The 27043-nt window shown below is 41.3% G+C and overlaps 1 protein-coding gene across 1 annotated transcript in view; it reads left to right on the top strand.

Annotated features, from left to right (window-relative positions):
- tet3 (tet methylcytosine dioxygenase 3) overlaps nucleotides 1-27043 on the top strand; it is a 350637-nt gene that overhangs the window by 77745 nt on the left and 245849 nt on the right. Inside the window, exon 2 of the mRNA XM_080217173.1 lies at nucleotides 9924-9980. Coding sequence (XP_080073299.1) covers nucleotides 9924-9980 — 57 coding nt within the window. The remainder of the gene's footprint in view (nucleotides 1-9923; nucleotides 9981-27043) is intronic.

Consider the following 27043-nt stretch of genomic DNA (forward strand, 5'->3'; position numbering starts at 1 on the left):
ATGCTCGAAGACCTGCTGAGATTTTCCAGCACGTTATATTTTTGTTTCAGATTCCAGCATGTGCAGCACTTTGCTTTTATTTGCAAGTGTTGTAGTTCATTCCTGATCCTGCTATGCTGCCTGCTTGAATAGAGCATTGGATACTCAAACTAAAAGTGTACAGGTTCCATATTGAATATCAACCAGCCAACCACAACCCAGCAGATTAGTCATTTTAAGTATGTAATTCTAAATGGCTGACATCAAAGCAAAAAGACAAAATGAGGCGTTACAACTCTAATGTATGGCTATAGAATCACAAAATTGGAAAGATATGATTGAGAGAGCATCTACAAATCAAATCACTCATTTTCTGCAAGGTATTCACAATGTTTGAAATAAGCTCACAATCACGTCTGATCTTGTGTTATACAACAACAATTTTGTCATTCTGCAGTCATTGAGGGAATGTGATGCTGATATAACATGTGGAGATTACCAGGGAATTGTTAAAACTGAACAGTTACTGTTGGAAAATATTTGGATCCCAGGAATTGATTGCTTGGTAAAACACAAAATCAGTCAGTCTTTGCCATTGTCAAATCTTTGTGATCCTTTCAAGGTTGACATTGATTTTGTAGATTTGACTGGTGACCCCTTTTTTATTGTTACTGACAAGTACAGCAGATTCTCAGTTGTGTAGTAGTAATGTCAGCTTCAGTGAAAGCAGTCATACCAAAGCTTGACCAGATTTTTGTCTTTCTTGGAGCCCTTCAAATGATGAGAAATGACGAGTCAACAGCACTGAGTTCAGTAAATTTGCCAACTAACTAGCTTGGACTCATTGAAAAATCGGTTGTCCAGGTGCTAATGGAGAAGCTGAGAGGTTTATTCTTACCTTGAAGAAAATAATATATAAGGTAATTAGGGATGAGCAACAAATGGTTGCCTTTCCAGGGATACTCATACTTTGAAAGACTAAAGAAGAAAAAAAGCTGTAGCTGAAGCAAGGCATGGAACCAAGAATTGCATAATTTTCTTCTAAGTTACAGAGTGAGTCCTCACTCAGATACTGGAAAGCTTTGGACTACACTTACATTTGTACATCTACGCACATATAATCCTGAGATATCCCACAGAGTTAATGATCAACATATCAAAAGTTGATCGAGAACAGAAGGATCCAATAGAGTAAATGCAAAGTGAAGCATGACATTTTGTGTTACATCACTAAAGCTAGGAGACAAAATGTTTGCAAATTGTGATGATCCTGTTGGAAAGCAAACAATATCCAAGCATTTGTTGCAACCAATACAAAAACACAATTCATAAATCAAGATCTGAATCACGTCATTCTTCAAAGAACTGAAAACACCATTTATGAATCTAATTTTGAAATTAACACATCAGGTGAAGAACATGAGTTAAATTGGACCTCACCTAATGTTAGACAGTGGCCAGGATTTTCTGGCCGTTGACATGGGAATGGTCTCAAAATCTTTGACACTTCAGCCTGCAGCGAAACATAGTTAACTGATTTTAACCCAAGGTCTTAACAATCAGGGGAATTGATTGAAATATTTCTAACTGACCTATATCTCTGAGCTAGTTCTTGCAATTGATATTGAAAGATTGAGCTAATCCATGATTGCATAGGTGTGAGCATCTGGGATGAAAAACTCTCTGACTTTCTGCAGACCAGAGTTCCTAGGGGAAATTGCTGGTCTTAGTCCACACTATTGTTCAGTTACAGTGCAAATTCAGGACTTCAATATCACCTTTAAATTTGATATTAGAGCTACTGTTAACATCCTAGCAGGTGATCTCAACTGGCTTCAGCCAATACCCTTCATCCATCAGACATCAAATTACAAAGTAAATGTGGCACAGACCTTCCAATTAAAGGCAGGATTATTGCTTCTCTTTGCTACAAAAGATGACAGATTGTTGAAGAAGTAGTTCTAGCGAGGAATTATGCAGCATGGAGGATGTTGGTTCCAGCAGTAATATTAGCTAAGACTGCTGTCCTACACTGTGGAGACACAAGATAACCTGTGGCGAAGTCATGCAGACCAATTACTGGTGGCACCCTGTCAAGGAGTGGGAACATCAGCTGCAGAGATCTAGACGGTTCAGCGAGAACAGGCAGAGGTTCCTGAGGAATAGAATTCCTACAGTGCAGAAAGAAGCCATTTGGCTCATAGAAGGGAGCAGGGAACCCACAGCTACACCTTTGGATGGGATGAGCTGGGAACACCGGTAGTAGTGAATGATGACATGTCTATGGAAGAATCACTGGAGCCATGATCGCTAGAAAGGGACTGTAGGCCGGTTCCAGCTCCCAGGAAACATGGGATAATTCCATGGAATTATCGGCCTTTGGCCCATTTGATCATGTCTATATAACTAAGCATTTGGGTGGGAGGCTAAATGAATGTTATTATTGTCTGTCATGTATAAAGTTATGACAATGTTTGTCAATTGTTAATTGTTATTTCTGGATTACGATTGATATTTAGAAGGGATGTATGTGGGGCATAGCCCCTCTAAGAAGACAGGTCAGGTGACCTGGGGCATGGGGTGACCTGTCCAGGAAATCTGCTCCTACAGCAGTCTCGGGCTGAGTGTGTGGAGTACAGTTCTTCAGTCAACCCTACTGTTCCTCTGGCTTGCCTTTCCATGTGACTTCTTCGGAGCTACCTCCCCCAGTAGACTGAGACTTAACATGAGCCAGGAGGATGGCAGCAAAGACAGCAGTTCTATGCTTCATGGCGGGAAATCTCAGAGGGCTTCTGGACACATGGAGAAGAGGCTGGCCACTGAAATGTGGTGCAGTGAAGCAAAGGTGGCCTGGGATGTGATGGCTTTGACCAGGTGTCACCTGCATCACCCGGACCAATCATCAGTACACGCTTCGATGGGCGGAATAAGCAGGATGCTTCAGGGTGAGCGCCACACAGTGCTGATGCACATCAGGTGAAGGTGGGAATGTCCAAGGGATTGGGCAGAGGTCTGCTGGATCCCAAGAAACAGCTGGCCTGCAACCAGAAACCAAGCCACTGGAAACAGTTCTCCTAAAGCTGCTGGAGATGCAGAGGCAGAGCCTGGAACTGCACGAGGGCGTGACAGCAACATTCTGACAACTGCAAGTTTGGAGGAGTCCCACAGTCTTCAGGCACAGGAGATGGTGCCGGCATTATATGGCACCCAGGCCAACACTGCAAAAGTGGCAACCGCAGTGGAAAGCCTGGGGAAGGAATTTGTAAGCATAGGTGACAGGGTCCAAGGCATGGCCAAGTCTCTGAGGACCGGTCAGAGAGGTCCATGAGTTTGGGCTTCAAGACTATGACTGAGTTACAGAGTGCAATTGCAGAGGTGCTCCAGAGCTTAGTCCAGATGCAGATGTGCATTGCTAATGGCTCTTGCACCGTGGTACAGATGATGTTGGACCTCAATGACTGCCAATTAATGCAGAGGCATCTGAAGCTCACTCTGGCTATCTCTCCATCCCTGTATCCCAGGGGGGCCACGAGCACCCTGAGGAAGGAGGAATCACTGGAGGCCATTTCAGGGCTTCCACCCCAGAGACTCCTGCTCCTTTGAATCCCGCCCTTCATTCCCCTGCTTCCTGATGCCAGTGCATCTCAAAAGGCTGAACAGGATGGCATGGCTACCTGTGACACCCGCAAGTTAGCTGGGGCCCTCCAGGTTCTGGCCCTCCAGAAGAGGCCTACCAAGGGCATCAGAGGCCACAGGGCATGGAAGACAGCAGGCCATCTCCACCTCTGATGTGCATCCCGGGAGTCACCTTGATATAGCACAAATAGGCTTACATTAACACTGCAATGAAGTTACTGTGAAAATCTCCTAGTTGCCACACTCGGGCACGTCTTTTATACTGTGGAAGGAAACTGGGGCACCCGGAGAAAACACGGGGAGAATGTGTAGTCTCCACACAGACAGTGACCCAAGTCAGGAATCGAACCCAGGTGCCTGACACTGTGAGGCAGTCATATTAACCACTGTGCCACCTTGGAAGGGTGGGCAGTGTTCTTGGCAGGGTAAGCATGGAGTAAGGGTCTTGAAAGGGACAGGCTTCTTGCAGGAAGGGTCAAGGGGAAGTGGGGTGTTGGTGCAGGTGCTGGAGCATCTCGCGGCAGTGGTGGCCTCCCTGCTCCTCATGTCATGCTGCATCTTTGCCATTGGCTGTCCTCCATCCTCTGCGTTCTACTTGGACTCCTCCTCCACTCCCTCCTGATTTAGCTCCTCCCCAGAGGAATACGCTTGGTCCTACTCCTCCAGAATATCACCCTGCTGCTGTGCAACATTCTGGAGGGTACAGCAAATTGTTGCGATGCGAGAAATACTCTGGGGGCTGCACTGAAGAGCAGAGCCAGAGTGGTCCAGCAAGTGTAACCATATCTTAAGCATGTCAGTGCATTGCTCAATGACAGATTGGATGGCAGTGTGGCCCTCATAGTAGCAGGTCTCCGTCTCGGTTTCAGGCCTTCGCGCCACTGTCATCAGTCATGACCTCAGCAGCTAGCCCTTGTATCCAGCATTCTGGTAGCCTGGGATGGTCTTCAAAGACCCCAGGGATATTCGAGTGCCCTAGGATGAACCTGTCATGCTATTATACTCAATGCAACCTGGCCAGTCAGCGCATGAACTGTGACTTGTCGCCCAACAGGGAGTCCGATATTAGCTAGCTCTCCCACCCTCAGGATTTTTGTCCTTCCTTCTCTCTCTGCTCCTTGAGCTGACACATTTCAGTCACAAGAGTCCCTTCCATCCAGATATTGACCCCTGGCAATCCTGGCCACTGGCAGCAGCTTTTGGCAGATTGGACTGAGGTCTGTGACACTCATGTAACGAATAAGGATGGCTATGAGTAGGCCCACGTTGAGGAATACTTGCAGTATAATTTCTACGTATACCCACCTGGACGTGCAAACTCACCTCCACGAATGGTATGCAGTTCAGAAAAAACAAAGAACCCTCCTAACTTTCATGTGATTAGATATTATGGTGTTCATTGCAGGAAACACTTTAGGGTTTATGCAATGTGAAGAGCTGTGTTAATATTTGACAAGCTCTCTTGATTGAGGCTACAACTGCCAGACCTGGTGCTTGTAACTGTTATCCTGGGATGGAATGTCAAAAATAAACCACAGAGCCTCTTAAGCAGATAGAGAGCAGTGTAACCAGAGCGACATTAGTGAGCTTTACAATTGGCATCAAAGGCAATCCCTCAAGGGCTTCTGTGCGGCCATGAGAATACTCACTACTCAAGCCCCAACTGAGAGGTGGGTGCCAACCTGCTGACCTCCAACCCCCCCGCCCCCCAAACATCCTTGAAGGCCCCCACCCTGCAACCGCTGACTTGTCCTTTGCATCCTGGAAGTTAGTGCTAAGTGGTATTCACTCCTCGCTCACCCTCACAAGCGATAGTGCCTGGGCCAAAGTGACCAGTAGTGATTTGTGTCTGTGTGACTTCCCACTTGGGAAGGGCAGAGGCACAGCTGACCATTATGAGGACCTCATGGGTCAGAGGGGACACAGGAGATGGAGATGCCAGCAATGTTTTGGAGGAAGGGGGTGGGTGCTGGCATTGACTGTTTGGAAAAGGGGTCTGTTGTCAGCGAAGTCCAGGGGGAAGGGTGTTCTGTTGGCATTGACCTTTTGTGGTGGGGGGAATGCCAGCTCTAATTACAGAGTGTTGTGGGGCAGGAGGGGAAAACGATACCAGCGATGACTGTTTTGAGGGAGGGCAACCTCCATGGTGGGGTGAGTGATCTGGAGAAAAAAACCCAGCCTGTTTCCCTGGACACCAGTTTTCAATCAGAACCTGACAATTTGCCAATTTCTGGTTATTTACTTTGCTGATAACAATAGAAAAATAGAACTTTTTAAAAGGCGTGGAAATTTCAAATGTTGATGCTCAGCAGAACTGGATACACTCATATGAGGAATACAGAAAGTAAGCATACGGGTATGGCAAGATAACTCTAAGGAAAGAATTTCACTAAGCTCCACCCATCTCTATGACAATATAGCACATGACCTAGTCCTAAAGAGAAATGCAAATTAACTGCATTATAATTCAAAAACTTTCCTTAATTCTGGGAAGCTACATGCATAACCTATCACTTACTGCAATAATGCATAAGTCATGGGTGGATTTCTGAGTGCAGGACAGACAGTTCTGGCAATGCCTTTCCTGCTAGCCAGAATGGTGAGATCCTGGACCCGATGTAATGCTTGGGACTTCATTAATTATGCACAACATGTTCTCCTTTGAGTGACTTGGCAAGCCGGCCGCTGATTCATCCATGAACTGTCAGCTGCTATGTTCAAAGTTCCCGGCATCATATTTAAATACCAGACCAGTGCACGCATATCACTTTCTCCAGTCTACCTGTCTTCACCAGACCATGCCACTGTCAGCAACCCAGAGGGAAAAGGTTAGCAGCCTCAAGAAGAAAATTGTTCTGCAATTCAATCAGTGTGTGCTAAAAGGGACCCATGTCCCACTTGAAACTTTACCCACTGCATCTGAAGTCTTCATTCATCCACTTCCAGTAAATAATATGATGTCCCTTTGACTCCCTTGTTTGTGAGCTTTTCCTGTAGACTTGTCAGAGTCCAGCTTCCCTGCACTTGGTCTTCCCTCTGCCTCTGTTGTTTGTCTTAGAACCTAACTCCCTATAATCTCTGCTTGCCATTGTGAGTCTTACCCCTCCCTGCTCCTTGCACAGCCCTCCTCCAACATTGTCTCCATGTCTTCGTCAGTCTTTCCCGAGCCTCACCTCACACTCCACGCCTGGTTCAACTTTTTACCCTTGCTGCAGTGGCTGCATGAGTTCTCCAGCACATTCTTATCCAGATACTGTGTAGAGAAGGTGACTTGTATACTCCCCAAACCCAGGCACAGTACCAAATCGGTGACACAGGAGAGTCTATGGGTCCAGCTGCACGTTGCTGTCCATGAAGACCAGCTCAGCATGGAGATGGAGGGCAGGACTCAGTCTCCTCCAGCAGAGTAGTGAACAGTGCATCAGGAGCAGTGAAGCATTGTGGCATTGTTGCACTTACTCTGTCACTTGGGAACTGAGGACTATCTTGTGCATACCACACTTTAGCAGTCAGGTTTTAAACCACTGCAATTTCAAGTTTTTGTGACATAAGATTGAAGGGCCTGATGGGATGCCACTGGACAGCTGTTTTAATGAGCATTCAATGAGATGCAAATGAATGCAAATAGAATTCATATCATCAGCCAGCAAAAGGCTGATCTGTCATTAATCTGCCATTGAGAAAATTGTTATGTGATCTTATGTTGGGTTTCTTACTTTTTGGCTCCCGCTACATTGTCTGCTTCTGCTCACACCCAACTCTGCCCCATATTTCTTGTTCTTCAGCCAAGTAAGCTCACTTACCATTTTATGATCTTACCTTTGTCAATGTTAACCTCTTAAATCAACATGGCCTCATTCTTTTAAGCATAATAAACTCCAACCTTGTTAGAATTTCATTTACTTCAGGATTACTGACAGTTTCTCAACCAGATATCCTGATTTCTACAGTTAAAACTTTAATTCCTAAAACTAAAAATTATATTCTAAAATAGAAGAATAAACTAGATAATCACGATAGTGGGTAAGTAGAATTGAGACTGAAGATCAACCATGGTTGTGTTTCATAGCAGTGAAGGTTCGAAGAAGTGTTCTACTCCTGCTCCTATTCCTTGGCTGAGATTCTCTGACTTTGTCCAGCCCCACTGCTGTGAATGGAAATTTAGCTGAGTGCAAAATTCTCCATTCTTGATGGCAGCAATGGAGAATTCTAACCCTTATGTTTTGTTAAGCAAGCATTACAATTTTGAGAGATGGCAATGGGTGGCACGGTGGCACAGTGGTTAGCTCTGCTGCCTCAAACCTCCAGGGATCTGTGTTCAAATCTGGCCTTGGGTCACTGTTGGTGTGGAGTTTCCACATTCTCCTTGTATCTACGTGGGTTTCCTCTGGGTGCTTCGGTTTCCTCCCACACTCCAAAGATGTGAAGGTTAGGTTGATTGGCAATGTTAAATTGTCCCTTAATGTCAGGGGGACTAGCAGGTTAAATACCTGGGGTTATGGGGATAGGACCTGGATGGAATTGTGATTAGTACTCGCTGGGCCAAATGGCCTCCTTCTGCACTTACAGGGATTTATAATTCTTTGAATTGAACCTTAAAGAAAGTAATGGAAGCAGGTACAGCAATTATCAACTGAGAAAAATGGCAACTAGAAGGGAGAACAATGGAGACAGGAGAAAATAATCTAAGACTAGGAATAGGAACTGGAAACAGGGAAAAGTAGCGAAATGCTAGAGTGAGCAACAGAAGCCAGGAGAAAGTGATGGAGCTGGAGCAGTGATAAAAGTCAAAAGAAAAGCAACGATATAAGGTGAGAGTTCTGGGAGCTAAAAGAAAGCAACAGAAGTCAAAAAGACAGCAGGAGCAGTTACAGACGGTAGAAAAAAGATAGAAGATACCAACGGAAGTTTAGAAAGTAGCTGCATTGGGACACAAAGTAAGGGAAGGAATATCAGGAACTGGTTGAAAGCAATTGGAGCAGCAGGAACAAGGTTTAGTAGGAATTTAAAGAGAACAGGAAAAGGCTAATATAAAGAAGCATGGCAAGAACTACCGCAGCCAGGAAAGAGGCTGAAATTATGGAAGTGTTATGCTTCAAATACAAAATGCTATGTCTGACAATTCTAGCTTACAGATAAAAATGCTCAGTCTCATGGGAACCATGTTTTTACATAGGGCTTTTTTTTTGTTGTTGCATTACCAGAAATGGACTGAACAACATAGTGCATGGAATAATATTATTATTGTTGCAAACTTTGACCTTTTGATCCAGGATGTGAGGCTATATATAACATGCACAAAGCTGTTTTAGATGCAGTTTCCTATTCTAACACATAAACTGAAAAATAAATATGCATTTTTAAAATAGAATACTCACTGAGACTTTTGGTATCAAAAATTAACAGTTAACAGCAAAACCTTTTTAAGAACAATTCAGAATGATGCTAACTTTTAATATAACCATATAATGCACCCTTCCCCCAAATACTTATGAAGTTACCGGTTTTACACGTGACCCATAAATGGGTCTTAGTTCAGCTGTGTGCAGCTGGTATTGAGCCAGCACTTCCGTCTGCTAGTCCACTCCACAGTTTACTACTGATTTCATGCTGATAGTTTGCATAGATACCACATAGGGGTGGTATTGTTTAGGAAGCTTGAATGAGGAAGACAGTTGACAAGTAACTAACATAACCGGCCCATCCTCCACGCTCTTTCTCCGGGTATTTGCCGATTGGTTGCTCCAGAGGAGTCTGAGTAGGCAGTGGGCATGCTTGTCACGTTTTAAGTCTCTACTGGTTGGGAGGGGGCGGGGTGCTGGGAAGGTTTAGAGAGAGAGAGAGCTCAGCAGTACGATAATGATGCTAGAGTCAGGATTAAAAAAAAACTATGTACCACGGTGCCCGTAACATAGCTCAAGGAGAAGGAGGCAAGATGGCTGCCTGATAGGGTCTGCCTCTGATGGAGGAAGCAGAGACTGTTTCAGAGGAGTGTTGCAAGATAGAGGGTGTAGTGTAGGTATATTTCTAAAGAAGCTTTTGAAAGCTATTTTAAAAAGAAGGTTCTGCTAGATTTGTCTGATAGGTTATGTTTTATTGTATTATTAATGAACTGCAAATTATTCACTATATACAAATTTTATAAATAGGTATTTGTTGCCCTTTCATGCAAAATGTATCTCTTAGCTCAGTAACCATTAGTCAATCTCAATTTTATTGGCATTTTTGGTGTAATTTCTCGTTTGGGTTAGATTTCTCTGTCTCATTCCTTAATTGATTTTTTTGTGTTTGATTCTTTTTCCCTGCAGGTGGGGAACAAGGACAATACAAAAGCTCACAGAAAGAAGCAAACACTGGCTGAAAAGGTAAATACATGGCATTATGAAAGCCTTACTTTCACATGGACAATTTGTTTATTTGAGAAAGATTAGAGCTCTGATTCTAATAGCGAGTGTGAAAACCAACAGGGAAACATATTCTTCATACAGCTTTAAATAAATATTTGTTGTGTTCAGAATCAAATTGCATTTTTTTTTAATGTGAAGAAGCTGAAGTACATTCCATAGTGTAGCCAACAAAAAAACCTTCATTATTAGACAGCAAGAAAATGTAGATTATGTACTGGAAGACAATAATCTTGTACGACAGCATATGTAGCCAAAGCTAATGGTGCATAAACAAAGGAAGTACTGAGCCATATATGCTATAAAATATCAAAACATACATAAGTCTCCATGAAAACACTGGTGAAGATTCTGTTTAAAAAAAAGAGACTCGGTTTACACGGCAAAGTTTCAAATCTATGTACCAGACAGAATTTAAATTTGCTAATTAACAACCTCTGTACAAAGTTAGTGTTATAATGCATCTCAGTTACTTTTTCAAATATGCCATGGTGCTTTTTTTGTTCCTTTAAGATCTAGTGGATGTTTTTGTTCAGCGTGGGGAGATGTGCCAAGGTTATGCTTTAACAGGCTGTTAACCTTATAAATGCTGAACTTACTTTGCACCTTGCAGCCACAGGTTGATGTTCCTCTTAAATGAGAATACGACAAAGCTTTCAATGATTTCAAAATTTAACAAATAAAAAGCGCAAAGGGTTGTGTTCTGAGCTGAAATGTCATCCGCTGGGATTTTGTTTTACTGTTTGATGGAACTGAAAATTCCACCTGTACTTAAAGAGTTAACAGATGCATTTTTTTAGGTAATGTAATTATAGAAAGGGGCTGTCTGGAGGGGCACTCTGCTGCAGTTGCTTGATTTCTTAAGCAATTCCCCTATGAAGTACTGTTCTATTGTTACCCCTACTCTTTAAATAAGAATTTCAAATTTATACAAATAACAGAATAAGTCTGTATTTAAACCTTTTGATTTATAGCTGGAGTGTTTTATAATGTACATCATACATTCTTTAATGCTTAAATTAACAAGGCACTTAATCTGTTCATGAGTCAGTCGCTAGTTGTGTATTATATGATACATTTGCTCAAAGGTTGGTTGTCCCAAAAATAATCTCGCTATAATTTTCAAGGGTCGTGTTTGTCTTGGTCTATTATTTTAAAGGAAGTAACTGACAGACAAAGTTAATGAATCAATCATTAATATATTTTGAGATTTGCATGTAAACGTTACTCAATAATCTGCCAGCAATTGTCTTTATTTGGTTATCTTTCTTTGATGATAAAGTGCTGTATTTTCTATTTAGTTGTCTGAAATCAATAAATATTTGTGAAATGCTGAAGCCTTAGGCTGGCAGGCAACTTGGATCTCACTGTAGAGGTATACGAACAATATTGATGGCAATTGCATCATACACTAAAACAAATTTAAGTTTCTACTTATAAATTAGATACGAATATTGTGAATTTTGCAAAATTTTGAAGTCGAAGAACAACTTACGAATGAGATTAAATTGGAGAAGCAAGTGGTAGCTGCACACAAATAATTCCTGGCTTTTACTGCTGGTACTGAAATTCTGTTTCGCTCTGACACTCACGTGGTTAAGAGGCCCTGTGGAAAGGTTAGAGAGATGGCATGCTTGCTGTTTGGCAGGCAGTCTTGGCAAGTCATGCTGGTTGCACGCACATGGGTTTGAGGTTTACAAACAGTATTTCTGCACACGTCATCCGTGAGTCATCATATCAGGGAATGTAGCTCAAGGACCGTACAGGAGGCGCACTAATAATAGATAGTTTATTTTGATCAAATGAGAAAAAGAATCATACTACTCTGAGAGTGGATTTTTCTCGAAAAGAGAAGCACCTTCATTTTGCAGCTGGAAACTTCCATTTGAATTCCATTTTTTTAAAAGAAATATTTGTCAGAGCCTCCGGTATCCTATTTCAACAGGTGTTCTTTTGTTGCTTGTCAATGAATAATCGAGTCATGTTATTCTTTTCCATTAAGTCTGAGGTGAGAGATAAGTTTCTAAAAAAAACTTTCAATTGCGCTAAAATGTACACAGTGGAAGTTCACCTTGTGTCTCTAATTTAAAATACAGTTGATTAAATCATAATTTTGTCACAGGGAAAATGAAAATAATTTAACAAAGTGAAAAACAGGGATAACCCGTAAGGTTCAGCCCTTTTTATGCATTCAAAAAAAAGGGCAAAGGATCAATGCACTAATATGTTTGAACCTGGTTTAATTTTTAGTTATATATCATTATTTTATTCTACAAAAGACAACATTTTTCTGCATCAAATACCCCTGTATGTTACAAAAATAAAATTATTTTAAATCATTTTCTGTTCAGATTCTGCCCTGTATTTTCAAGCAAATGCCATAGATTCCTTTCTGCTGAAGAGCTTGCAGATTGAAATAGTTTCATCAACTGCAGTTCTAAAATGATAACTTGATTATAAGAAACATGTGGACCCACAAAGAAGTTACCCACTATATCTGTTGAGGGTTATGCATTAAGAAGGCTTTATTTGAACAAAGCTGATGATTGTGCAATTTTCAATGAACAATGTTCAGCACCATTCGCAACTCCTCAGATACTGAAGCGGCTGGTGCCGAAAAGAAGTTGAGAGATGGACGACATTCAGGTTTGGGCTGATAAGTGGCAAGTAAAAATTCATGCTTCACAAGTGTCAGGCAATGACCATCTCCGACAACAGAATCCAACTATCTCCCCATGACATTCAAAGTATTACTTATCCTGAATCCCCCACTTTCAACATTTTGGGACCATTATCGAGAAACTGAACTGGACCAGCTATACAAATACTGTGGCTACAAGAGCAAGTCAGAGGCTGGAAACTCTGTGGCAAGTTGCTTTGATGAATACAGTTCCAACACTCAAGAAGTCCAATACTACCCAGGACAAGATAGCCTGCTTGATTGGCAGCCCTTCCACAAACATTCACTTCCTCCACCACTGACTCACAGTGGCAGCAGTGTGTACCATATACAAGATGCACTGCAGCAATTCACCAAGGCTCCGTGGATAGCCTTCCAAAACTGCAACCTCAACCACTTTGAAGGAAAAGGCAGCAAATGCATGGGAAGACCATCACCTGCAATTTCCACTGCAAGCCATACACCATCTTGGCTTATATCCGTATTGCTGTTCCTTCAGTCACTGGGTCAAAATCTTGTAACTCCCTTTCTAACAATACTGTGGGTATTCCTCAACCACATGGACTGACTCACCTGCTCCTTCTCAAGGGAAATTCCGGAAGAGTAATAAATTCTGGCCGAGCTAGCAATGCCCACATTCCTGAAAGATTGAAAAAAAACTACTGATTTTCAATGAAAATGACAATTGCACAGTTCTTCTATCTCAACTTATTAGCCTTCACATTTACTTGTATTATAAATAAAGTTATGACAGATCACTCAGTGTTCACAATTATTCCTTGGATACAGCACTCTGGTGTATCTATATCACATACACTGCAGCAATTCAAGATGGTTCACCACCACTTTTTTATCAAGGATAATTAGGGATGGGCAATAAATGCTGGCCTTGCCAGCGATGCTCACTTTGAATAAAAATACAATACTGTGAAGAGACAGGAATCAGGAGTTATTCGGCAAGTTGCCATGAGTTGTAATAATAAAGGTAACCTGTTAATTAATAGTAGACCTTGTTGAATAATGGAAAGATTGTCCTCAAAATACAAAACATTAGCAAAACGAAAGTTATTGCAGCATATCAAACAAAAGTAACTTCTGTAATTAGATTGTATAATATTTAATTTTTTGCCTTTATCATTAGTCAACTAACATCAGAACTTCATTGTCTTCGGCGTTACTGGGGACTTTAAGACAGTATTGAACACATTATCAATGTTTACTCTTTAATTGACTTAATATTGGCCTAGGAAGGGCTGCAGCACAGATGTACCAGAATGACACTGGTTCTACAGGAGTTGACAGGTTATACAGAATAGGTTAGTGTTCCCTCGAGTATAGATGATAAGGATAATCTGATAGAGGTGTTGAAGATGATCAAAGGATTTGATAAGATAGTCTCTTTAGGGAGAGTGCTAACAATGGCACATAACCTTAAAATTAGAAGTAGCGAGTTCAATGGTGATGTTAGAAAGCACTTCTTCCACGCACAGGATTGTGGAAATCTGAGCTTTCTCTCCTAATAAGCAGTATTTTTGTTGGGCAAGTATTATGGAAGCAATGTAGATGGATGGTGTTAAAATCCAAATCAGCCATGCTTCAACAGAATGGTGGAACTGGCTCAAGGGAGTGAATGGCCTCCTCCTTGGCGTATGTTCCTATTTGTTCTATATGTAGGAGATGGTTTGCAGGTTGAGAATGCCATTTTCTATGAAAACCTCCATGAAGTTTTCACTCAACAATTTTTTTCTCTTTATACTTGCTCAAATATATCAAAATAGTCTTCCATTTCCAATTAAAACATGTCAATTAACTGTGAGTGAACTATTTGTAGAGATGTCTATGACAATCTTACCTTGTGTTACCTTGTATTTCTCCTTAAAACGAATTGGATTTCAGGATTTTCAAAAGTCAAAACTACTAAATTACCCCATTAGCTGAAATTTCTCAATATCATTTATAACATGTGAAAATGCTAAAAAGAACAGGTTCAATCACCTGTAACATTTTCCAAAAGAAAGTTCTCCTGTGTACAATTGTTAAGTTAGCCATAGGGTCTACTTTCCTTCACCAAGGATCCCACACCTTTCCTACCAGTGGTTATCCACCTAATGTTATCTTTGCTCAGTTAAATTTGCATTTTTCAATGAAATAGTAACCAATTTTGTGAGCCAAGATCACCAAATAAAATACAGTAAGATTTGTTTCATAAAATACCACTTTATTATTGGTTCGTAGTTTATACAGAGCATGTGTCCACCTGTGCAATGGTTTCCATTTGCTAGTTTCTGATTCTAATAACCTCGACCACATGGACTACAGCTGTTTAAAAAGGTGGCTCATCACCACTTTCCCAGCTAAATTAGGGATGAATGGCCAATATTATAATTCAGGTCAAAAACTCCAAAGTGGTTTATGAAGTCTTCCTGGATCATAAGTTTTGCAATTTGAATTTGGCTGGGGGAAGCATGAGATGTTTCACTTCGGAATGATTCAAATGACCCACTAAGGAGCTTTTGTCAAAAGTTTATTAAAGAATACAGTTAACATGTATAGAAAGAGAATTAGCAATAACTTTTACCAATTACAAACAAGTAAAAAAACAACCAAGATGCTGTGTGAACCTTAACAGCTATGTACTGTTCCAACCAAACAAATCCCATAAACAAAACTCCTGCCACAGGTTTAGCACAGAAAATGTGAATGCTCACATAATGCTGGAACTTAGTCCCTTGGCTGGATACTGCAGTTCTCTTGATACACAGACAAACTTGAAGTCAGAACAGCTTCACAAAACCAGGCAGAGAGAGAGAGTGGGAGAGACTCTAGTTATGAGTTAGCAAACCACCAACAACAGAATTTTCACTCCAGAAAGGCCAGGTGACCCGCTTCCAGGTAGCAAGCAGAATTTACAATCCCATGGAGAGAGAAGCTCTGCTTTATAGCTTGATATCCAAACCTTCTAACTAAGGAGCAGTCAGCAGCTAAACTGAAAATGAAACCTTGAATTCATGATGGAAAAAAACTGTAAAGAACACATGATCTGCCACCCCAGTCACAAATTCCCAAGTCAGTGCATGAGGCCCAGATTAAAAATAAATAAAACCTATTTAAACCATTGAAGCAACAATAAAAAGCACTTCTAGCAGACAACTCAGCAACAATATAAAAAAACTGCTTACAAATTGAGTCAGTGCATGAGGCCCAGATTAAAAATAAATAAAACCTATTTAAACCATTGAAGCAACAATAAAAAGCACTTCTAGCAGACAACTCAGCAACAATATAAAAAAACTGCTTACAAATTGCAGAGAAGATTTTTTTTTAATTTCTTAAAGGTACACCAGCATCACACCTATACATCAAATGCTGGCCTAACCAGTGACGCCCACATCCCATGAAAGAAAAAAATATATTGCTCATCTCTACCCCTAACTCTGTCCCTTTAATCCTGAAATCATAATTTTTGCATTTGTCACTTTTAACCTTGATGACTGGAATACTCTTCTGCCTGGTCTGTCATTCACCATCCTCTATAAACTTGTTTGATTTCAAACTCTGCTACCCACACACAATTCTGTAAAGGCCTCACATCAGATCTCAGTTGCCCAATGCTCCTGCCCTTGGTGACATATACTGGCTTCTGGATCACCCAGTGAATAAAATTTACATCCTGATATTTACTTGCCTACATGGCCTCACCTCTCACTCCTATAATTGCCATTCACCCTTTCCCTCCAATACTGGCATTTTCTGCTCCTCTCAATATCACCACTCTGCAACTTATTCACAGACATTCTACACACTTTGTGAAATTCTCTCTCTATAACCCTCAACCTTTCCACCGGTCCCCATTTAAACTACCCCAGCCAACCCACTTTTTCATATATACTTTATGGCCTGGAGTTTTAGGATGTTGGGGTTTCCCTTCCCACAACCCAAAAAGATAGTGATGAATATACTCCCATTGATACCAGCTGCCCCGTCAGTTCAATATTTAGAGTGATGTTACATTGAATACACGTATTCCGTGGCGCCTATTTTGACACACGACTTGTACATGAATTTCTCTAGTAAAAATTAATTGTTCAAATCTGAAGTTCCCTGTGCACAGGAGAATAAAGGATTCATGAATGAACTTGAACAATATAAGATACTGATTAAACTGTCACTATGGACTATCACATAAAACAATTATTTAGGAGTGGAAGATTTAGATTTTGATTCTCCAATTGTGCTGAAAGTTTTTCATCACTCCCACCTCCCAGAACCCTGACAGAGATGCCTTATTCTGGGTTAGGGTCCTATAGGCTTTATTCATTTATCATCATCGTCATGTGTGTTCCTCCTAAAGGCAGATCCTTGACTCAAGGGAGGCTTTCCATATCTTTCTATTCCATTCATTTGCCAAAAAATTCCTTCAGATTTCAAGCCATCTTTTTCTTCTTCTTCAGCTTCGAGAAATCTTCTCTTCATAACCGTTTTTATCCGCCTGTTTCCTCTTATGTTGTGCCCTATCCAGTCTCTCTGCTTTTTCTGAATTATGTTCAACAAATGTCTTTGTTCACTCTCTTCATCATTTGTTACTTTTACTGTTCAGCAGATCCTTTGCATTCTCCTCCAAACCTACATTTTAAAGCTATTCATACAGTCAGGCTGCAGGTTTAAGTAGCAACTATTGCCACAATATTTGTAAATGAGGTTGAGCCTTGTCCCATTTTTACCCAATACAGATCACTATATAATGATCAGAAGTGCAACTCTGTCAGATTTTCTACCACTTTTCTGAACCATGGTCATTTAGCCTACCTTATCATAAGCACAGAGTAAACTTTGAATCTCATTGTTTTGTACACTTGACTAGTACATTTATCCTCAAAGCCATTAGGGCAACCTGCTGGCAGCAGTGCCAGGGTGGCATGGTAGCACAGTGGTTAGCACTGCTACACGAAAGCACCAGAGACATGACCTTTGCTGATTGTGTAGAGTTTGCATGTTTTCCCTTTGTCTACATATGTTTCCTATGGGTGTTCGGTTTCCTCCTACTGTCGAAAGATGTGCGGGTTAGTTGGATTGGCCATGACAAATTGCCCCGTAGTGTCCAAAGATAGGTTAGATGGATTAGCCATGGGAAATGTGCAGAGTTACAAGAGTAGGTCGGGAAAGAGGGCCTGGATAAGCTACTCTGACAGAAAGTCAGTGCAGACTCGATGGACCAAATGGCCCCTTCTGCACTGTGAACATTAAATGGATTCTACAGAACCCTTAAAATGTGTTGTTTTGTTTCCTAAATATCTGACAAAACTGTGTTAGGTAATTTAGCATCACTGTCCTGACCGAATTTGCCTCCATATGTCTAAAATAACTCAACTATTTGAACATATAAATGTGAGAGAGGTACAAGCATTTGAGTGGATAGTTTTATCTAACAAGTGTCACCATATGGGATATGATCTGTTTTGAATCAGGACTTCTCAGCTTCTGTAACAAATGTCTATCTTTGCACTGCACTCATACATTGGTTTGTATAATGTTCTAAGTATCTATCAATTATCCTGCAAGCTATATTCAACATGTGCACCAGATGATTTGTGTTCTTCACACTGGAATGCACTTAGACTTTGTGAATTGATTTAATCAGTTCCTTGTGTAATGGCTTTTAGAACAATACGCATCGAACCACTAGACATGAGTAGTAATATTGGAGAAATGTCTGGAAGCAAAAGACATGACATGACCATGACCACTGGAGCTGGATATTATTCAAACTTTTGCTTCATCAAATGTTTTCAATATGTGGTGCAAAATACACTACCTGAACGATGTTAGATTTATCTAATTTATGAAAAGATAATTTAACATAATACACACAAGTTCATTTAATGTATAAACAAATAGACACAATTGTTTCACCTGCTCTACCAACACATTTTAAACATATAAAAGAATGTCACAAGGAAGACTCATACATAGCGAAGGTATGAATGTGACAACCAGTAACTGTAGGTCCCTTTGGAAAATGAAGTGGAAATGTACCACTATTTAAACTTTTTTTTTGATTACCTAGATACCACACCATTTACCCCCAGTGATTTTTAGAGAATTCCAGAAATTTACCTCAGAATGATGCAAACTAAATATATTAAGAAATCGTGCTTCTAATGTGGAGCTTGACGTGATTTAGTAACTTGGGCAAATGCTCCCACTATTATTTGTTCATTAATTTCATGAATTTCAGATATTCACTTCCAGTGATGAGGCTCTCAATTTGGGAGTACAATTGTGTAATATTCTCTTAAATTTCCTACCTGATTATAGCATTGAGTCCAGCACAGAAGCAAAATCATTTTACCAACTATCCCCTTCTTCAGAAACCATATTAAAAATTCAGGGAAAATGTGTTTTGGAAGGGCAATACAAAGTAATTAGTTAATAGTTGATAATTCATCAACAAGGGAAGATTGCAGTGATCTTAATGGTCCTAATTCATGGGACAGCCCTGGTAAATAAAAAAATAGAATAATAGGTAATTTTTAATTTGTTTGTTGTGTAGCTATGAGTTACTGGTGAAGGCTATCAATCATAAATTATGTTAGCTTTTTCTGCTTTTTACTGATGAGCATTGGCAAACACGAGGCCATGTTCAAGCAAGATATACCAACTGCAGACAAGTCACACTGAAGAAATTCCTCCTCATCTGAGTCCTAAGTAGTCTGCCCCTTATTCTGCAACAGTGTCCACTACTTCTAAACTCACCAGTCAGAGGAAACATGGGGTGAGATTCTCTGGCCTCCCCTCAGCGTTTTTCTTGACGGCAGGAGGCGGTGACAATGGGATCTTCTGATTCTGCCACTGTCAATGGGAATTCCCATTGAAGCTGAAATAAATCCCATGAGGCTGGTGTCCTTTCATCAAATTCAGATTTATTTACAATAGTTAGTAACACAAGAACAGGTACTTTCCAGTATAGAGTATATGCCCTGAGTACCAGTGACCCTGGCATTCCACAATCTATACCACTACAGAGCTTCCGGATTGGTCAGCATTAACTACCTCAGTCAGGGAGCTCATATTCTAACTTAGAACTTGTTAAAGTCATTACATCCTTCCCCATCAAGGTCTGAGGATCCTCGGCGAGTTGTTTGCCTATGAACCTCTTGCTAGTTCTGGTTCCTCCAGCTCTGCAATGGAAGCAGACGGGTTGTAGCAGACCAGAGCTCACCTCCTTCGTCTCGAACTTCAAGGTATGGGTTCGTTCTCTTCATTGGGTGAGAAGGGAGTTGACGAGGCTAAGTCGGCTGTGTCCATTTTGGACTTGGAGGTTCCCATGACCAGAGACAGAGAATGTTTTTCCGAGGCTTCCGTTATGCTCGATATGGATTGTTCCAGAATGGCTCGGGGCTTAAATGTTTTTAAATAGTCTAGGTGTTTTCCTAGGATGGTATCTCCCACTCAGACTTTGTAGGAATCCAGTCCTGCCCTTGAGTCACGGGGCCATTCCCATTATTCTTTAATAACACCCTATTGCCTGCTTTTAGAGGTTTCTTCCAGATGGTGTTGTTGTGAGCCTTTTCTTTCTCCACCCAGTTTGGGAAGATCTGGTTCAACCTGGTATGGTGTCATGTGTACATGAGCAATTCTGCTGGGGCTATTCCGGTAGTTGCATGGGAGTGGTCGTTTTGAAATTAAAGAGGAATCTGGACAGTTTGGTGTCCAAGGAGGTTGCGGGTTGTTTCTTTAAACTTGCTTTTAATGCTTGGATTGCTCTTTCTGCCAGGCTGTTGGATGATAGGTGATATTTTGAATTCCATTCGACTTCATAAAATAAACAAATTCCTGGCTGGTAAAGGGCGGTCCACTGTCAGAAACCAGCAACTCTGAGATCCCATGTGTCACAAAAGAGGTGTGAACTTTCTCCACTGTCATTCTTATGTTTGATGAATTCGCCCTGTGTATGTTCATCCATTTTGAGTGGACATCTACCGTTACAAGGAATATTGAACTCATGAACGGACTGGCAGTCTGTGTAGCAAAGTTCCCAGCCTTCTCAGCCATCCCCAAGGGCGCAGAGGAACTGCTGATGATAGCTTTTGCCCTTGTTGGCATTGCTGACACTGATCCACGAGCAAAGCTATGTCCGTAACCATTCCTGGCCACCAAACATAGCCTCTTGCAAGCATTTTCATTTTTGTCACTCCTGGGTAGCCATAGTAAAGTTCGGCCACGAATGGACAACAACCTTGGCTCGCAATGACAACTCTGGAGCCCATAGGCGTATGCCATCTTCCATGGTCAGCTACTCTCTCCAGCTCCAGTATGGATGAAATGTGGGCTGTAATAACCTTTCTGTTTCCCCTGTCAATGGTAACTGTTTTAATTTTGTGAGGACTGGGTCTTTTTGCATCCACAGCTGAATATTATTTGCTGCCACTGGGAGAGTTTCCTAAAAGTTCATTGTCATCGCTGTCTGTTCGGGGTTACCACTGTTGAGGTGTGTGCTAACAGTAGTCAACTCAAAATACCTGTATTGGCTACTTGGCCAATTAATAATTGTAGGCGGCCGGTAATAAAGCCCACTGGTGATTTTTGCCTATGCTACTGGTGGCACTGGCTTGTCCTTTTCTCGCAGTCCGAGGCTTGTAGTCCATGATACTGATGAATTTTCACCTATTCAGGTACTGGTGGAATTTCTTAATATCACCGTCAACCCTTCTTTTTCATTCCACAATAGCCAAGGCCTTAGAAGAATACGGAATTGGGCATTCATTTCCGTTTGGCCACCTGTGTGCCAATACCACTCCGATTCCATACGGGGATGCATCACAGGTCAGTTGTACTTCTTTTCTGAGATTGTAATGAGCCACATTTGTCAAGGAAAGCTATTGCTTTACTTCACTGAAAGCCAAGGATTGACTGGAAACCCACTCCCATAGCTGAAGTTGGTGTAATGGGGCCAGGATGAAGGCAGGGTTGGGTATAAATTTCCCATAATACGTGACCAATACCAGAAATTATTTTAGTTCCAGGATGGATGTGGGAGCCAGGGTGCCTTTGATCGCCTGCACCTTGTCTTCCAAAGCGTGAAGACCAGATTTGTCAACTCTGTTGTCAGATAGGTCACTTGGGGACTCGGGATACAATTTCTCCTTTCTTAGGCGTATGCATGCCTTGGAAAGCCGACTTAGGATTTCTTCAACATTCTCTAGGTGTTCCAGATTTGTTTTTTCTGTTATGAGAATATCATCCAGGTAAATAGCAACCTGAGGTAGGTCTTGTAAGATGTTCTCCATTGTTCACTAGAAAATTGCACAGGCTGACAATACTCCAAATGACAATCCAGTGTATTGGTATATGCCTTTATGAGTATGATTGGTTGAATATCTTTGGGAGTTCTCGTGTAACTGTAATTGTAAGAATGCAAGACTCATATAAAGTTTTGAAAAGGAGCATTCTCCTACCAAATTCACATTATAAGTCCTTGATCCAAGTGATCGGGTATTTACCCAGCTGCGAGAAATGGTTTACTGTTGTTAATCCCTGGAACGGTGGACTGAAACCGGTATGACCAGTGCTGCCCATTTATCCAATTGGACTGCTTTGGTGGTCCCTTCCAGATTCCAGTTTTCCATAAGGCAAATGATAATGGGTGGGCTTTGCAAAATCGCAGAATCGCTTTCTGGTCAACATGTAAGGTTGTCTTGGCTCCTTTGATCGTTGCTAGGCCTTACTGGAAAACATCAGTGTATTTAAGCAGGACTTCTCAAAGGTGGCCATTCTTTACCTGAAAAATATTGAGTCAATCCAGATGGATCTTTCACAACTATTAGGTTTGGGCCTGAGTTTTCCACTACAATAATGGGTAACCAAACTAGTTGCCTTTCATAGGAGACAGGGACAGCAGTTGTACCCACAATTTGCAAAAGTTGCTTGTATAGGTTGTCAGCCTTGCTGAGGTCTTGGTTAACATTAACGGTTGGCATCCAGAGCAAATTTTACAGAACACTGATTCTTCAACCACCAATATTGCCGCACCTGTATTGATCTCCATGAATACCAGATGTCCATTTAACTATACATGTATCTTGATTGAGTCTGATTTGGACTTTGCTATCCAATTTAGTTACTCTAAATCAGATGTAGGTTGACCTTCCAGGCTGTGAACTCTCCTGGATACCAGCCTACAAGTTGTTTTTCTAAATCTAGGACTCATACGGCTCCTTTGCTGTTTTGATTCTGCATATTGGCAACCATCACAAAGCACAACCTGGTGGGATTCTGAAGAATTTGTGATTGTTTGGTTGCATTTTGGCTTTGCACTGAGGTTGAGCAGACCTGGAATTACGTGTATCTGGATGTCTCCTGAGTGATGCTATGTAATTGCCTGAGTTCAAGTGGTGGACTCCAAGCTCAGTTGAACTGGCATGGCTGTCCACTTCCATTGGGATACTTTGCAATTCATATGCTCCACTTGTAGTGTATTCCAATGATAAAGCCAGCTGTAATGCCTGTTTGAAGTCCAGTTGAGTTTCAGCTGATAGGCATTTTTGAATAGTTACTTTATTAATCTCGCATACCAGATGGTCTCTAAGCATCTCATTTAGAGTTAAATCAAATTCACATGCTTCTGCTAGTTGTCTTAACCTAGTTAAGAAATTCATAACTGATTTTCCTGGCTCTCTGGCTGCTGAGTAAAGCTCAGAATCAGAGGAGGCTTGGGATTGTACTATTCTCTAAATAATCAATTCTTGAAAGGTTTTAGAATCAGGTGCCTGAGGGAAAATTAAACTCTGAATGACAGCAAATGCTGAAGCTCAGTAGGAGTCAGGAGAATTTTCGTCTGCTATATTTTTGTCTGAAAAAATAATGCATGTGTTCCACATATTGGGCCAGTCCTCAACATCTGGGTCAACCAACCGTACTGTCCCAAACAAAGGCATGATACATAAGAATGGCCTACCACACTTACGCTAATTGTTGTGAGAGAGTTCCTTCAGAATCGTGCTTTACCTCCGCCACTGAAATAACTCCCACGAGGCCGATGTCCCTTCACCAAATCCAGGTTTATTTACAATACATCGTAAAACACAGACAGGTACTTCTTGGTTTAGAGTATACATCCTGAGTGCTGGTAACCCCAACATTCTGCATCATATATATCTCTGCAGGGCTCCCAGATTGGACAGCCTTAACTGCCTCAATCAGAGAGTTCTTTTTGTATCAGGTCTTGTGGACCTCGTTAAAGTCCTTATGGAAGCCACCCCACACGGCCAGGAAACCCACGACCTGGACCAGAGAACCTTACTGGAGAATGGCCGGAGAATTCAACCATCCTGTCCACATCCACTCTGTCAGCAGCATGGTGGCAGAGTGGTTAACACTGCTGCCTCACGTCACCAGGGACCGGGTTTGATTCCTGGTTTGGGTCACTGTCAGTGCGGAGTCTGCACATTGTCCCTGTGTCTCCGTGGGTTTCCACTGGGTGCTCCAGTTTCCTCCCACAGTCCAAAAGGTGTGCTGATTAGGTGCATTGGCTATGCTAAATTCTCCCTCAGCGTACCTAGACAGGTGCTGGAGTGTGGTGACTAGGGGATCTTCACAGCCTTCATTGTAGTGTTAATGTCAGCTACTTGTGACACAAATAAAATAAACTTCAACCAAAACTAAAATGGCATGCCCTATAGGAAGTATTCTTGAAATCGAAAGAAAACAGGCCTATTTTTCTCAATCTCTCTTCATAAGAAAACCCCACCATCCCAGGGATTAGTCTGGCGCGCTTCTGTTGCACTCCCTCAATGTTAAGGATATCATTCCTTAGATAAAGTGACCAAAATTGTACAAAATACTCAACGTGTGGTCTCATCAAGATTCTATACAATTGCAACATGACAACTTTATTCCTATATTCAAATTCCCTGCAATGAAGGCCAACGTTCAGTTTGCCTTCTGAATTGCTTGCTGCACTTGTATGCTATATTTTAGTGACTCATGAACAAGGACACCTCCACTTCCAACCGCTCGTGATTCAAGAAGTGCTCTGCCTTTCTGTTTTTTCTGTCAAAGTAGATAATTTCACACTTACTCATATTTTATTCTATTTGCCATGTTTTTGCCCCCTCACACCTTGTTCAGGTCCTCTTAAAGCCTCCTTGCATCTTCCTTACATCTCCCACCCAATTTTGTGTCATCAACAAATTTGAAGAAATTACATTTGGTCCCCACAGCTAAATCATTTATCTAGATTGTGAACAGCTATGGTCCCATTACTGATTCTTGTGGTACCCAAGTAGTAACAGTCTGTCATCCTGAGAATGACCTGTTTATCCCTCACAGGTCTGTTCACCTTGGCGATTTCCTGCAATGCATCTTGTCGATGATAAACATTGCTGCCACTATTTGATCGTGATGGAGGGATTGAATGTTTGTGAAAGAGGGACCAATCAAGCAAGATGCTTTATTTTGGATAGTGTTGAGATTGTTGAGTGTTGTTGGAAATGCATTCATCCAGGCACATGGGGAATATCCCATCACACTCCTGACTTATGCTTTATGGATGGTTAATAGGCTTTGGGGAATCAGGAGATGAGGTACTCATGCAGAATTCCTAGCCTCTGACTTGCTGTTACAGTCACAGTATTTATAGTCACAGTGGTCCAATCCAGCTTCTTGTCAATATTAACCACCAGAATGTTGATAATGTGGGATTCAGCAATGGTAATGTAATTAAATGAATTGAATTTGTCTGGAACACATGGGGCATCCATGAATTCCTATATTCCACTTGGGGAGAGTTACAGAACAAAGCGATCCAGGGGTACATGTTCATAGCTCCTTGAAAGTGGAGTCACAGGTGGACAGAGTGGTGAAGAAGACATTCGGCATCCTTGGTTTCATCGGTCAGAACACTAAATACAGGAACTGGGACATCTTGTTGAAGTTGTACAAGTCGTTGGTAAGGCCACACTTGGAATAATGTGTGCAGTTCAGGTCACCCTATTATAGAAAGGATATTATTAAACCAGAAAGAGTGCAGAAAAGATTTACTAGGATGCGACTGGACTCAATGATTTGAGTTATAAGAAGAAGCTGGATAGACTGGGACTTATTTCTCTGGAACGTAGGAGGTTGAGGGGTGATCTTATAGAGGTCTACAAAATAATGAGGGGCACAGATCAGCTGGATAGTCAATATATTTTCCCAAAGATAGGGGAGTCTAAAACTAGAAGGTATAGGGTTAAGGTGAGAGGGGAGATACAAAAGTGTCCAGAGAGGCAATTTTTTCAGACAGAGGGTGGTAAGTATCTGGAACAAGCTACCAGAGGTAGTGGCAGAGGCGGGTAAAATTTTGTCTTTTAAAAAGCATTTAAATAGTTACATGGATAAAATGGGCATATAGGGATATGGGCCAAATGCGGACAATTAGGATTAGCTTAGGGGTTTAAAAAAAAAGGGTGGCGTGGACAAGTTGGGCCAAAGGGCCTGTTTTCGTGCTGTAAACCTCTATGACTTTTAGTACATTCCAGTCAGCCGAGCTGTTGTCCCATACCTTAACTTCTATAAACTATCTATTATAATGAGAATAACTTACCAGTTAATCATCAATCAGCTTCTTCCCTGTACTGAAGTTAATAGCAAATACTGGAGGCTATAAAAGGTAGACCTAGGTGTGACTGACAGTTTCCAAGTCCTCTTTTCGCCCACTCTTATAAGTGCTATTGACTCCCTCCATATTCTCCTTTTGCCTAGTCATCTAGGTGGTGGTTACTGTCTTCAGACCCTTGTTTTATCTGCTGTTTGCAGCAATTACTCCCTCTGGGTTCTCTTTTCCCCTGCTCTTCAAGGCGGTGGTTCCTGCCTCAGGTCCTCTTTTCCCCCACTCTTCCAGGTGATAGTTACTGCCTCTACATTCTCTTTTTGTTTGATTTTCTGAGTGGTAATTTTGCCTCTGGATACTCTTTTGGTATGCTCTTCTGGTGGTTATTTTTTAGATTATTATTGCTGCAAATACAGGAGTGAAAAATGTTGTTTATTGTTACCTTGTTCTTGAATACAGGTACAAAATGTTCACTTACTGCTATAGCACAAGTGACATGCATCTTAGTGGTGAAGTAGAATTTTTGTCGCTAAGAAGTAAACATTTACATTTCAAAAAAATATTAACATTAAGGGTAATTACTTTAAAAAAACTCATTTTCTGCTCCTGAAGAAATAGAAAGAACATATTTTTCCACTTTCTGTTTGAACATTCAAGTACTTACTTTAGTTCCAGAATAAATTACCATTAGATTGACTAACAGCCCAAGCGATTGAGTCACAAGCCCAAAAAGCTATTTGATAGATACTTTAAACA

This window comes from Carcharhinus amblyrhynchos, chromosome 34 (genome assembly GCF_965287045.1).
Source record: "Carcharhinus amblyrhynchos chromosome 34, sCarAmb.v2.hapA, whole genome shotgun sequence".
Taxonomy (NCBI): Eukaryota; Metazoa; Chordata; class Chondrichthyes; order Carcharhiniformes; family Carcharhinidae; genus Carcharhinus; species Carcharhinus amblyrhynchos.